Here is a 15,000-nt window from a genome sequence, read left to right on the forward strand (position 1 = left end):
TGATGACATAAGACGTTTGTAAGGATTTCAGCAAGGCATTTTCAAAATATGGAACTGCTACCACACCAAAATGAACATGAAACTCAAATCAGCAGATATTTACGAAATTCTTCTGCTAACTTTTTACACCCAAATAACCCTTCCTGCTTTCATCACATCCTTATTAGATCTTTTTATACAAATAAAGACAACAGTAACATAATGATTGAAAAAGACCTTTTTTAAATCATACACATGCCATTACTATGGGTGCTTTACGGATGAAGACGAGCAACATTAGAGCCCAGCTCATTGGTTAACTAGTGCTGTGGCACACTCTCATTGGCTAAGTAGAGCTGCTGCACACTCTCATTGGCTAACTACAGCTGTGGCACACTCTCATTGGTTAACTGGAGCTGTGGCACATGCTCATTGGCTAAGTAGAGCTGTGGCACACGCTCCGGCTATGCTCCATTCGTGCTGATTCTCCGAGCAGGTGTCTGGCCATTGTTCTTTCACGGCCCACTGCTTTTACACACGAGGCCCCTCCATGCCACCTCGACCTTCTCACACTGGCCGTAAAAAATGAAATGGGCCTTCCCACCCCTTTCATTAAATTTATCGCCTCTTAAACCTAACCCCCAGCTTTCAGGGGGAAGGCTCTTGGAAACGCTACCCGAAGAGAATCTCTCCTGTCGTCCACGCAGTAAAATCGCCGGCGTCAAACCGACACTTATAGTGTCCAGTTGACCACAACTGGCACTGTTGCGCTTCACGCCGGTGTCTGGACTTTCAGGGGGTCTGAGACATTGTTTGAATGCGATGGTGAAGGTGTTTTGTATGCCTGTACGTGTTAGGGAACAACTTCAGAAGGTGGTACCGTACTGTGACGCCTTTGGGTGTTTTGAGAGATGTTTATGCAAAAATTACCAAATGACTCAGGGTTTCACACAGAGTTTGTTTTTTTCAACCTATGTGAGGTCTCTGATTGGTAAGATTGAGAGTTTTTTGGTGCAGCGAGAGCTGTATAACCTATAATAACCTTCTGTTCTTTGAGTGATTTCCTCCATGCCTACTTCCTGCCTCCTCTCTACTGTTTTCAGATTTGTTTTTTATCGAAATGCAGTTGGAGTCGTGTGTGGAGTGGCAATGCCCAACACTCACAAGCACGGGGAGGTCAGACACGCTAGCCCTACCTTCTTGATGCAGCTGTCTTGGGACAAGGCTTCCTGATCATTCAGCATCTGCTGTGAGGAAAGAAAGAAACCTGCCGTTAAAATGCAAAAAAGACCAAAAGAAAAGGGGATATTGATGTCAATGAAATCATACCAACAGGAACATGTTTTTTTTTTTTTAATAAATCACTGTGTGGTGATTTTTAAAGCAACAAAAAGCAAGCCAAACCAAAAATCTGACAAACGGTGGAAGTACGTCATCCTGGCGGTTGGTCAGAGATTTGAAGTGGGGGGTGAGGTTGGGGGGGGGGGTCTGAAACTTGACAAGCAGAAAGCATAAAACGGCCACTGAGTGATGGGACAGGAGTTCATCGTTTGACCCCAGGGTCGCCCCACATGTCCCCTACCACTCGGGCGGCTGCCGAAGCCCCCTTTGTGTGATGAAATGAAAGCCTCATAGATTTGACGTTAATTCACGGGAGCAGGAAATTTCCGATGGCGTAGACGTAGATCCGAGGAGGAGACGCAGATCTGCAGGAGGGCCGTCGGGGGGCCTTCAGGAATATTTATCTAGAGAGGGTCGGAGAGAGAATGTAGCCAATGTCTTCCACGCTGCGTGCGTGATGAGAGGCCGGCCTGTTCTAGGTGGAGGAGATAATGGGAGCGCGTGGGATCCCTCTCTGGGCCACCCATTCATCCCGCACGGGGTAGGAGAGGAAGAGAGACTCGCTCTGGGATTACGGGGCGGCGCGAGAGGGAAAAGAGAAAAAAACGTCCTGCCCGACGTTGTGAATTGAGGTGAACGCGTGAGGGAGGGGCGAGCGTCTGCCATCTCTGGTCCGGGATACCTTTCCATTTTAGACGCGAACTGGCGCTGGCCAGCACGCACACCACCTCTAGCAAGTCTGGCCAGAGCTGAACCTGGAGCGCTCCGATGGAAAGGCTCGGAAAACGTCGCTGCCTCTCTGTTCGGAACGTGCTGTGTTTTACGAGAATGTTTAGAACATATATACTGTACGAGTGGAACAACTGTCTGCATTAAACGCAATGAGAATTGGCAGAGCGGTGAAAAACAAATGAAACTTCACCAAAAGGGGAAGGAGGCCCCGAGAGTGAGCATGCAAACCATGTGGGGAATTAACAAAAACCCGAAAATGGATGTAGGGGGTTTAATTATGCAGAAACAACCACGTCAACAAAAGTAAGGGGCTACTTGTCTTTTATAGGTCTACCACCAGCCTCCTTTATCAGCCTTTGACTGACAGCCATGCACACTGCCCAAAAGCTGTGGTTCCCTAAATTAGGCTGTCAATGTATCCAAGCCAACCAAGTGGAAGCAATTACATCACAAATACTCAGACAAGTCTACTTAAACTACTTACATACATAATTCAATCCTGTATCCGTGTCAGAGCCACACAAATCCAAAACAACGTTATGGTGCCGGCGCTTTCGGACGACACATTTCAAACAAGCACGGAGTGGAATGCAAAGCCAGGGAACGCGGCGGAGTTTTCCGGCTTCTTTCCTTTCCTACACCGCACCATGTGTGCGCCATTCCCCGGGGGCGCGCTGGCAGCCCGGCACACGTGTGCGCACACGCGCGCTAGATACACCGGCGCACACTTCACGCATGTTTGTAAATGAGTGTAGCATAATTACACTGCAGTTTGCCGCTAGGACTGCCAGAGCCCAACTCTGTCTGTACCTCGGAGACAAGACAGAAAGAGAGAGAGAGAGAGGGACAGAGAAAGAGAGAGAGAGAGAGAGAGAGAGAGAGAGAGAGAGGGACAGAGAAAGAGAGAGAGAGAGAGGGGGACAGAGAAAGAGAGAGAGAGACAGAGAAAGAGAGAGAGGGGGCGAGAAGAGACAGACTGTCTAGTCAAGACAGCTGTAACAGTTTACAAACTTTGTTTAGACGGCAAACAGCCTCACACACATTCAGGTAGGCCCCTTCTCTGTACATCATGCCAGGCGTAAACATGTGCTTCGAACTGTGCAATATCAGATAGGAAAACGGGAGACTTCATTAATGCTTTAATATCTCTCAGATCGAAACAAAGCTGCTATTTTCCTCAACCTCCAAAATGTCATACTGCTCCAGGTGACATTGGCATTATTTTATTATAGTTTGCACAAGTATTTAATTGGTGCTCAATTAAATTTGCATATTTAGAAGTAGGAGCAGAGCACAGACAAAGAAAACGATGACGAGGGATTAGATAAATAGGATTAGAAATTATTTTAACATCTCAGTGCTATCAGAGTGGTGTGAAACAATGTCGATTTATATTAACATGTTTGTATGTGTGTGTTTTAGTTAGTGTGTGTGTGTGTGTGTGTGTGTGATTACCTGTACTTGCCCCAGCACCCAGTTGGATAAATGACTTACGGTCAGCCGGTGAGGGCTGCACGTGCGTGTGCGTGTGCGCGCATGTCAAGCAAATAAATAATGTATTAATTAGATGGTTGGAAGGAATGATTTGCCACAAGCGTCGGTGTGATTTATGACATGTCAGAATCATTTCAAAGTGACTTTGATGATGATTTTCTTTATTTTTTTCTGTGACAGGCCGTTTTGAGACAGAAATATGCAGCTGATCCTTGGAGGGCCTTCTTTGCTCGTCCGTGCTGCCTACGCAAATGAAAACCTGGAACGCTGCGGTGATTAGCGTGTCACCACGGCGGCGCCCGAGCGGGTCCGGAAGGAGGGCTACGGGAGAGACCTGGACGTGGGACGCGGACGAAGGCGTAGCCACCTGTACCTGTGTGTAGCCACCTGTACCTCCAGCCCCCCGAGTGTGTGAGAAAGACAGAGGACAAGCGAGACAGAGGAAGAGACGGAGAGAAAGCGCGTGCGCATCTCCATTCTGGAAAAGGTAAAAAGAAACCCAAAAAACAATCGGTCATTCCCATTCTAAGCACACCTTTGTTAGCATGTGCCATGAGGAGTTACTCATCCCCGCTCCGCGTCTATTCATACTATTCATACTGATGATTGGCAGACAAAAGAAAACAGCCTCACCCCTTTAGCCACGCACTGCGTACACAAACCAGCCAGGCCTTTCCACCTCGGTCACCCAGCTGCCTTAACAGACACACGACGGGCGAAGAAAACACCCCTTCGTTCTGCAGAACGGGCCTTCCTCAACACCCGGCCAGTCTGAGCCCGACGCGTGTGGCGTCCATGGAAAGGCGAGCGCAGTCGCTGCTTAATTGGACGCAATTCTAATTGCAGTGTTGGTTGCGTGCATCTCGCAGCCGGGGAGGGGGGGGGGGGGTCTTAAGCAGACGCTCAAACGCTTTTTAAGGGGTTTGTAGTGGGAAAGTTTCGGCGTGAGTTGCCAAAAAAAATTCTCCTCGAGTCTGGATAGTATGAGGCAATATGGCAGCGCGGCCAATAGATGGTTATGGATGTCAAAAGCCGCAAGCTTCCAAAAAAGAAACACCAGAAAACAAACCTCGAGGCCTCTTGAACTGACTGAGTGACATCCCTTTGGCTCGCCCAACCACACTAAGAAAGCCACAAATTGAAAGTTTTGCTTTGCAGTTATTGAGGGCATTTTCTTGCTCTGGCGAAGCGCACAGCATTTGGATGCGAGAATGGTGCGGACTCGTCCTTCTCCCGCTGCAGAGCCCGGCGCGGAGTCTGCCGTCACTCACGCCGCACAACCCGAACACCTGAACCGAGGAAGAGGAGGGAAAAGACGTGCTCCGAAGAACTCGTGACCGCACGTCTTACTCACGGCCCCAGACTCAAACATAACATAACGTGCTATGGGCAAATACATGCATTACCGCCACAACAGCACGACTGTGTTTGCGCACATTACCTATTACAGACAGCAGCCCAACGCTGTTAAACGGACAGCGCACAGGCACGCCTCACTCTCCGCAGCTGATGTCATTGTACCGACCGCAGATTCCTGCGCTGTGTCGTTATACATTTGCACATGGCTGCGTGTGTAACACGCAGAACATGAAGCGGGACCGTGTCACAGCTGAGCTTTCGTGTCTGCGGCAGTATGTCTTCGAAACGGGGCAACTGCAAAGTTATTCTGGGACTTTGCGAATGGAACCAGACAGGGCAGCAGGCGGGCCTCAGTCCGACGCTATCGCCGATTAAAACATACTTTAACAGGAGCGCACACGGGGGGTAGAAGGTTTGAACGGTAAATACCAGGAAACTAGCGACAATCTGATAGGCCATATTCATGATGACTTTAATAAGTTGAGGACTTGTGGCTTTTTTTTGGAAGCCAAGGCAAACATCAAGGGAGTACTGATAGTGAGCGCTCCAACGTTGCTAATTAAATATAATCACTCCCAGCTTAGCCTTGTTTGATTCTCTATTATGTTCTTATCAGCATCTCCTGTCCTGTCAGGGAGTGTGAGAAAGACGTGGCGCGCGGTGAAACGGATGGCTAAAGGAATGTCGAGCTCCCATTGTGCGCGCACAAAGGCGAGCGCGCGGGGACGAGCGCGCACGGGTTTGTTCAGCGCTTATCGAACCGTCGCCTTCGGTCAGGATGAGGTGGGTGTGGGACAGAGAGCGGGCCAAACCCAGCGGCTCGTTTACTGGACGAACAGGCCGAGGTTTTGTGTGGAAGGTTACGGCACCATTCTGCGAATAATTCACATTTCTGCAACGAGTCAGACGTTGCTTGATAGTAATTAGTTGCTCTGTAACGATAGTTGCGGTATAATATGAAGCAGGATGTGTGTGCGTCGCTAGTCAAACATAACCAATCCAGAATGTGCTTCCACACAACAACTTTTAAACTTTGAGTACCAGCAAACGCAGTAGAGTCCCAGTCATCAGTCCTCTGTTTGGCTTGGCATACCTAAGCAGCCCCGCGTAATTGCAATGCAGTTCATTTTGATTGATTGTATTGAAGATGTGAAACTGACACTTTTTTAAATAACCCACATCGCAGGCTCGACCAACCCTTAAATCAACTCAGTCGAATCGTTTGAAATACCTTCCGAACTCCGAAAGATGAATGATCGCTCCTCCGGCTCGCGACACCTCTCCGTCCAGCGCGGCGCAGCGCGTGGCTGCTTACTCAGCGCCCGCACCTGCGTCGCGCACTTCACTTTATGAAGCCGAGAAAATCGACACTGCTGTTTGGAGAACGAGCCGCCTCGGATTTATTAAGAGGGTCATATTCTGATTCGGGCCGTTATCGTCCATCATCTGTGGCCCGCTGTGGCCTTTTAACCCCCCCCCCCGACTTCATATTGGCAGAGCAATACGGATAAATCATAGCACGGGAAATGTTTATCGACAGGCCGTTCAGGAGGATGATCAGTAATAATCAGAAGGAAGTGCAGGAGAGACAATAGATGTTGCCGGTGCCGGATGTTTGCCCGGCATTCTGCATGCTGCGATGTCAGGCTTTTACAGTTATGCGTAAGGTTACTCTAAATAATCCCTGATCTGTAGCCAGTATCTGTGTATGATAAAACGACCCACCAACAAACTCAGTGACTAACCATAGGGAGTACTGCCACACGCTGCCACACACAGCTCCCGTCATAAACAAGGACCCGATGACGTCTTAAAACCTTCAACTTGCTTATGAAGTTGCGATTGTTGACAACAGTCAGAAAGCACCACATTAAAATGACTGGATAAATTAGTCTGAAATGTGTGCCCATGGGCTCAAGACATATCTCACTGTCTCATTTCATTTATTCATACACTCTCCTGCGCTATGATTGACTGTCTGGGTCCGATACTGTTTTATCAATAGTTGCTTTGCCGTGCTCGCGGTGGGCCCAGCCATGTTTCAAGCAGAGGCTGGAAGTGCTTGGATGTCTACAGAAGATTGATGGAGGCTTTTCATTTCAGCCAGGGCTTCTCTGGTATGCAAATGCCAGAAGTACTTGCAAAAAGAAGCGTGCTTGTTAGATGAGGGTGATCGTGATTTGGGGTCTGGGAGCAGGTCTGAACTCCACTGTCCCAAGACACAGTAGAAGAAAACAGCAAACCCTTTATCCGAACCTTTATTGTATCTTTTATTTACCAGTTCTTTATACTGAGTATCATTTACGTCACCATGCATTACGCCATTTATGTTTAAGACAAATTCCTCGTGTGTCGCCAATAAACTAATTCTGACAAACGGCATATTCATATCTTTTATTATTATTTTATTTTCAAATTTGAACGCTCTTTTCATGGTCCATGCTCTTAATTTGTATGTTCACGTAAGTCGAGCCGCCTTCTGTGTGGACGCGCTCTTCACCTCCTTCTGAGCAACGTTCTTCCCCTCTGCTCACTCAAGAAAGTCTGACGCCCAGGAGCGAGCAGGTTGGGAGAAGCTCCCCGGGCATCCAGACTGCAGCTAGGCAAATATCAGTGCGTGGGCCAGGCCGGCCCCGGCCAAACATTAACGTGAAAAGTCTCTTGTGAGTCGGCCTAAGTGCGTATACATGTGGGATGGGATTCACGAGCGCTCACTTTCTTTTGGGTGGAGTTGAGGCTGGGGTCAGCGGCTTCTCACCGCCCTCGTCTTAAAGAGGCCGCCGCCGAAGAGAATTCTTTCCCAAATAAAATTAAAAGCGGAACTGTGTGTTTGCTGTCCGCCTGTGATGTGAAGCAGAGGGGGACTGAAGGAGATGTTTTGGATGCTGTCCTGCACAGGGTACTGTGATGGACGAGTCATGTTCAGGCAGCCAATGCCACTTTTTACTCTCTTTGTTTGAAAAACCATAAAGTTTTATAAAGGTATTTTTATTTGGGGCGAACATATGATGGCTCGAGACAAATGTGTGTGTCACAGAGGCAGACTGTGTGTGAGACAGAAACGGGGGTGCAGGGCATCTCTAAATCTGTCTCATTGGATGGAAAAGAATAATCACAGCTATCTGTCCGCCAAGAAAAACAGAGCGCCCCAAAGCCAGCCTTTTGTCTCCGAGCATATGCACGTGTACTCCCGTGGTTCCCTCCACACTGCCGACTCACCCTCATTAAACCCATATATCTGGACAGCCAAATTCACTGCTACCACAGATGGCCGTATACTATGAAATTCTGTAGGGTAAATGGAAACCAACATTTTCCGAAGAAACAGTGAATCTTTTTACAATTATTTAAGGACATCTGACAGAAATATTGCCGTATCGTCATCCGAGGGCCAACTCTCATGATGGAGTGATACTGCCAGATATTTTATGTTAGGAAGTGCCAGGATATCTGAGCTGCCGTTTGGCACCAAGTGTATCATGACCAGATATTTCCTTGATGCTAATGTTGGGAAGTCAGGATTAATTACAATTGCTAATGTAAGGTTTTCGGGGGTTCGCGGATAGAATATTCTTCTCTGGAGATGGAAGAAGACTTTGGAGACCCTCTCTAAAAAGAAATGAATTTTAATCCCTTGAATTTTTTTAAATGCTGAGTTTTATCTCCAATTTTAGCCACATATTGTTTTAAACACATTTTCTTCTAGTAAATTATATCATCCCTTTGCTTTTACTACATTTAACCAATCAACCAGGCTGTCTTATAGACTTGGTTTAGGCTTTGAGTAGACTTCAGAAAAAAATGTCCTTAAATACTGACAGGGGTTCAGGAGAACACTGTAATCTGTGTGAGGGTGTTTAGGAGGCTATCACTGTGCATAATGGTGTGTGAGTGTGTTTAGAAGGATATCTCTATGTGTAAGCATGTGAGGGTGTTTAGGAGGTTATCACTGTGTATAAGGGTGTGTGAGTGTGTTTAGGCCACTATCACTGTGTGTAAGCATGTGTGAGTGTGTTTGTGATTTTTACTGACAGTGGAGATGTGTTTTATTCCGTCATTCACACTCATCTCCAGCATGACGACAGCAAGACTCCACACTTGTCAGGCCTCTGACAGGAGGTGAGCAATGGCCTTGTTAGACTTGACACACACACACACACACACACACACACACACACACACACACACACACACACACACACAGCCCTCATCAACCAGTCATGTATGTCCAATGGACTCTTTAGGAATGATCTCACACAGCACTAAAAATGGTTTTTAAAAAAGCTGCAAATGTTATTGGTGAAAAGGTCTGCAATACCAAATGATGTCTCTGCGATCCCAGATATCCAACTGTTTGACTGCTTACATTGCCCATCAGTTTAAGCTCAATGGAAAAACAATTACCACTGACGATAATTGAAACGGCGCTCTGTTGGGTAAACGCACCAACAATAACAACTGTGATCAGGATAATGGCAGGAGAAGAATTTGTATCATTTAAACTCTACAGTTTTGCAGACTGCACAAAACACAACTTGTGTGCGTGAAATGAACCGTAGCTAGAGAACCATTTACCCTCCCGGCTTGAGAGGCGTCCAGATCAGATTAGTCCTCACACTGACCACTAAAAAATTAAAAGAGTGAAACAGAAAGCTGCAGCCAAGAGATAGCGCCCGGTGATACAGAACGGATCACAAACAAGATATTTCCTCCGCCAGTGGAGCTGATGACGGCCAAAGTTCGCACAAGGGGCTTTTACATTTAATTTATCCGCCTGCCGGTGATTTCAGGAGAGAGAAATGTCTCTGTCATTAGAGAGATGTGGCAAAATGGTATATTTTCACAATTGGAGATGTTCCGAAATGACAAAAAACATTAGTTTAACTGCAGGATTAGTTTAGTTACTCTGCAGACTCTTTCAACAGGCTTCTCCCTTACTCAAAAGCCTGTTAACCACAGCCGGGTTCACTGCCATAGGACTGCCCATACAGCAAAAATAAACACATAGCTGGCAAACCCCTGCGCTTTGGAGGACAGACAGCAGCTCACACGAGAACTATTTTCACATACACACAGATGCTTGGAGTCTTCACAAGAAATGTGGACGTCTTCAAGGGAGCGCTAAGTTGGTCGTGTTCAGCGTACTGTGAAACAAGATGGCATGGGATTCATTTCTTTGAAAAAGGCCCTGGAAGTTCATTGTGCGCTTGAGGGGCACATTCAGCCAGTGCCTGTGGCAGTAGACTTCCATGTCATTCATGCGACATTGTTATTCTTTTTTAAATAAAGGGAAAAATCTGCAACATTATATAACATTTGTACATTTATTAAAACATGGGTCGGAATCACTTGGAAATATTGGCGCAGCCTTCGTAACAGAGATAAGTCTCCCTGTCACACTGTTGATGCGGTCGTTCAAACCAATTATAGCCGTTTCCTGCGCGGATGCGCCATCGTTTAAAAAAGATCACAATGAACCAGCATTCCGGGGAACTAACCGACGAGGAGGCGCTCGATTATGCGCACCGATCATCCCTTCCCATTGATTTTCCTGCGCGGAGCCACGGCTAACCCTGTCCCCCCTCTGGATGCCGTGCTTCTGCCCGACTCTCCCGTGGAAGACGGGAGGCCTCCGTGCCGCTTCTCTCTGGAGATAGCCGCATTTATCACTGAACCCACCTGTCCCCAAGTCCACGGGATCAGCCCATCACCACCACAATAAACGTCAGCCAGCGATGATTGATGCGGCTAATGAAATTGATTAGGCTGCCCCAGCACGCCGCGCGCCCGTGATTCACAGCTCTCTGCTTGCCCTGCCTGCAGAGATTAGCCGCGAGCCGAGCTGCGTGAGCCCTAGCAAGCACTGGGGGGATAACGTCTTTGGACACTGTTTATGGCTAACATTTATTATTACGCAATTTGTTTTTATCATCGAATTATTTTTAGGCAGTTATAAACAAGATAAAGAAGAGTTAGGTTTGACAGCACTTCTGAACGCTTCCAACGGCTTGTAATTTCGATTTTTTGCTTTTTATTACATCTCTAGATGGGAATTCGCGGATAACTTGTGGCCTCGAGATCTGGCTCGTGCACAAATATCCCATGCTTTGCAAGTTTCTTACTTCCTCAGTTTCAGCTCTCGGACATAAATAATAACACAAATGGTTTGTAGCTTTAAACACGTTAGCCGCCAGCCCTATCCTTCCCCTACGCCTGGCTCTTCTGCGGCATAAACCCCAATATCAAGGCAACACAAGCCAGACAGAAGGGAGCAGGCCATATCGCTCTGACCTTTGCAGATGACCTTCTGCAAGAGGAAAGGACTGTGAGAGAACGAGTGACGATAAGGAAAGAGTCTAACCCTCAGGTGCCATTGTCAGGCGGCATCCCAGAGGCTGGAGAACTGGCTTGGGACCAGCCTCACTTTTTAACGTGTGATCTTCTAGGCACAGCAAAGGCAGGAGAGGCCTGATCTCAGGTCAGCATTTATCTGCTCCGAGACACCTGATAAAGGTCCGGGCGATAGGTGCCGTCTGCCGACGCCTCTGCCGATGAACTTCGACTCATCACAAATGACTTTATTGGTCAGCAGATAAGACTTTACTGCCCTGTCAGCGGTCTGGCTTCGCGGCCACTGGGCGGGCCCACTGAAGTGGTGCGCCTTATCCGTCCCTATCATGAAGACCCCTCACACGCATGGGAGAAGATCTGTTAGTGTGTCTGGGTGGAGACGAACATCATCGCCGCCAGTGCTATTGGCTTTACTGATGCGAATCTGGTGAGTCAGAATATTCCCATCAGTAGCAACCTCCTTCCGCGGGGATGGTGCGTTTGAGCTGCCAGAGCTGGTGAACATCGCGGCCTTCTCGCAGGCCGACGCATCCGGTGCGTCCCCAAGGTATCTGTCTGAACTGCGGGTTAGAACGGTCCCAGCTTCGGTTCTTCTGATGGATCGCTTTACGGGGCTGCAAATCGACTTTGACTTCACTGGAACTTTCCATTAGTCATGGAAGCGGAGCAATCAGCGGAGAAACTGTTTATAAAAGGGATTCAAAACTTGTTTCTTTTTTTTGCTGTTTTTGCACAGACGCCCGTGCTCGACCAAAAACATCATAAAAAGGGCGGAGGGGTGTGCAGGAATGAAAACGAGCGTAATGGAGAGGAGGAGAAAGAACTGTTCGGCCCCCACGCCTGTGTTTCTCCAGCGTCGCCGTGGCTGTAACGGACGTGGCCGACGGACAGGCCGCACAGAGCTGGCGGCGCTGAGCGGGAACTCATCCGTACCTCACAAGAGAAAACACAAAACTGGCTTTATCCACTGCCCTGGCCAGGAGTTAAGCAATGATGACATGCTCCTCTGGCTGGCGTTAATCTTTGCTGCATGATTTTTAAAAATAACAAGAACCCTTCCCCCCCAAGGCGGCAAGAGACGAGTGGAAGAGAGAGAGAGAGAGAGAGAGAAAGAAAGTGAGAAAACAGGAAAGGCCCGTTGTCAAACGGAGTGTACTTTTCTTGTTAACACTGGACGCACGAGAGAAGACACCACGAGAGCGTGTCGGGGTAGCAGCCGTTGGGAGGGGGTGGGGTTCTGCGCGATGGAGTGCGATGTCCAGGCCCTTCGACCCTCTAACTTGTCATGGAAGCGGCTTTGCAGGCCAGCCACACATTGCTGTTGTTAACAGCGTTATCGCGGCGCTCTGGCTGCAGATAAGTGGTGCGGTGCTGAAGGGACACACCGCCCAACCCTGCCAAAGCTGGACAGAGGAATCCGCTTCTGTTTTATGCCAACGGGCAGAGGGGAGCACCGGAGAGCAAGGAGGGGCATTGGGGAACGGTGCGGCTGCTAATGCTGTTTGGGTTTGAGTCCAGACAGGAATTCTGCTTTATCAGGGCCCAGGGAGCTATCAGGGCAGCCCATCCCCTCCAAAGTGTCCATTACAGGGCTGATAGGGCATGAGCTCAGTATTTCCCATGGAAGTGGCCTCACAATGATGAGTGATACAGGGTCTCTCTCTCTTTCTCTCTGTCTCCCACACACACACGCGCACACACACACACACACACACACACACACACACACACACACACACACACACACACACAGAGTCCTTCTTTCTCCCCGTTTCTCTGCCAGCGTCTGCTCACAGCCAAGAACAAGCATATGGGTTTCATGAAATCAGGGCCCTTCTTCAGAGAACATACCGAGCTAGTTTTCCTTCTCCATTCTGTCCTAAAGCACTTTGTTCATTAATTACACTAGCCGCTCCTTATATTCGCAGGTTGCTGCGAACAGGCACGTTACGCGGCCTATCAGTAACGTCCGCGTGACGTGGCCCCACACGGCCCACGCGTAAAACAAAACCATTCATATGGTTCGCGGGGGGGTCCGACTCATGTGCGCTGGCCAAACGGCCACGGAGTGTTTTCACTCCGTGGTCCATCCAAATGCTACAGACTGTCCACCACATGCCCACCAGCCAAAGCCAACAAGTCTTAGCAGACGGCACATCCACCCCCCCAACACCCCCCCACACACCCTCCTATCATCTCCCCTGCCCCAGGCCCCACCCCCTCAGCCATTTCCATTGCCTCCGAGCAGATCCGAGGCTCTGCGGCAGGTCTGGCTGGACAATGCCTGTGTTGACGCTTTCTGCCGCCTCCGCGCGACCCAGCCAGCTGGGGCCGGCGCGGGCGCGCTGCCCTGAACCTCTTCAGAGCCGGGTGGGTTTCGGCGGGCCCCGCTGGATGCTGCGCAGCGCTGTCAAACGCCTCCTTTCATGGTGCTGACGCGCTGCAGATTGAGACATCAAGGCCCGTCAGGCAGCGGGAAGTTCACGATTCTTCTCGGGGTTAATTGCGAATCTAAATGTTTTTTTGGAGGAGAGGGGAGGGCGGAGCGTTGCAGCGGGAAAAATCGCACGCCGACGGTGGGACCAGGAAAAATGAAGACAAAAGCGTAGTAGAATCTAGCGGCGTTCACGTCAGGTTTCTTACAGGCCAAGAAGCTAAAGTGCAACTGAAGGCGGAGCCTGAGATTTGAGCGTGTTGGAGGGCTTTATCAAATAAACTAGCTCAGTGAGAAGCAGAGCAGAAGAGTCTCAGTGGGTTGATCTGGCTTAGGAGTGGTCAAGACTTCACAGACGTGGTCCTGGTCTCAGTCGTGGCCCAAGCTGAGGTGCTTTGAGTCTTCGCCCATGGTCTCAGACAGCACCAGAGTATTGGACTGGGTCAAACTTGGTAAACGAATGTCTTCTAACATGGCACGGGTCCAGTTTTGTCGAGGCCGCTTGGTCCGTGCGAATGGCCAGAGCCGGGCACACAGCCCACCCCTCCCCCTCCACCCCCCGGGTCCCGGAGTGACGAGGCGCTGGGAACTAGCTCAACTACATTCAGCCATGCGGGGCCAACTCCAGAGCCTTTCAACCAGACAGGCCCAAAGGCACCTTCCAAAGTGTCTTTACTCTCACTCAGCACCCACTGAGTACACACACCTTTACACTTACAGTCAACACACACACACACACACACACACAGAAGAGCACCATGCTGTCCCCTGCACAACACAGCAAACCCCAATGAATAGCTTAGTTTGAATCTCAACTATACATCTAAACACACTGAATTGATTTTTCCCTTCTTTTCTATGTAATTGGCAGTGGAGAGGCTTTTTTTTCTTCATTCTCCCCTTTCTGTGCACTTTTTAAAATGAATAACGCAACAAGCTCCTGATCCAAGCTTTCAGGCATGCTATTTATTTATCTATTTCTCCCCCTCGCTTTCTCACTACACTCGGGATGAAGAGAGCCCAGAGAATGGCATTGACAGCCATGCCTAATATCTCTTTCTGCCAATTTTGGCTTCTCCCAAACCCCCCAACCCGCCCCCCCCCCCACTTCTCACTTGATGTCTTTATATTCCGCTGAGAGTGCAGCGGCACTGAAAAGATCCGGGCCTGGCGAGTGACCTCCGCGGGAGGAGAGCCATGAGAGACAAGGAGCGAGGGAGCGAGAGAGCGAGGGAGAGAGAGGGGGAAGGGGCCAGGGAAAGAGACGGAGCGCGAGGGACCGCCGCTTCCCCGCCGAGCGCGGGCCATCG

The 15,000-nt window shown here is 49.1% G+C and overlaps 1 protein-coding gene across 9 annotated transcripts in view; it reads right to left on the reverse strand.

The window, feature by feature from the left end:
- The window catches only part of prdm16 (PR domain containing 16), a 185,812-nt gene that overhangs the window by 92,282 nt on the left and 78,530 nt on the right, over positions 1–15,000 (reverse strand). For 8 of the 9 annotated variants that reach the window (XM_035536254.1, XM_035536259.1, XM_035536258.1 and 5 more), the window contains exon 3: positions 1,176–1,226. In XM_035536254.1, the coding sequence (XP_035392147.1) occupies positions 1,176–1,226 (51 nt within the window). The remainder of the gene's footprint in view (positions 1–1,175; positions 1,227–15,000) is intronic. The other variant, XM_035536253.1, reaches the window with a different exon arrangement.

The sequence above is a fragment of the Electrophorus electricus genome, chromosome 18, assembly GCF_013358815.1.
Source record: "Electrophorus electricus isolate fEleEle1 chromosome 18, fEleEle1.pri, whole genome shotgun sequence".
Lineage (NCBI taxonomy): Eukaryota > Metazoa > Chordata > Actinopteri > Gymnotiformes > Gymnotidae > Electrophorus > Electrophorus electricus.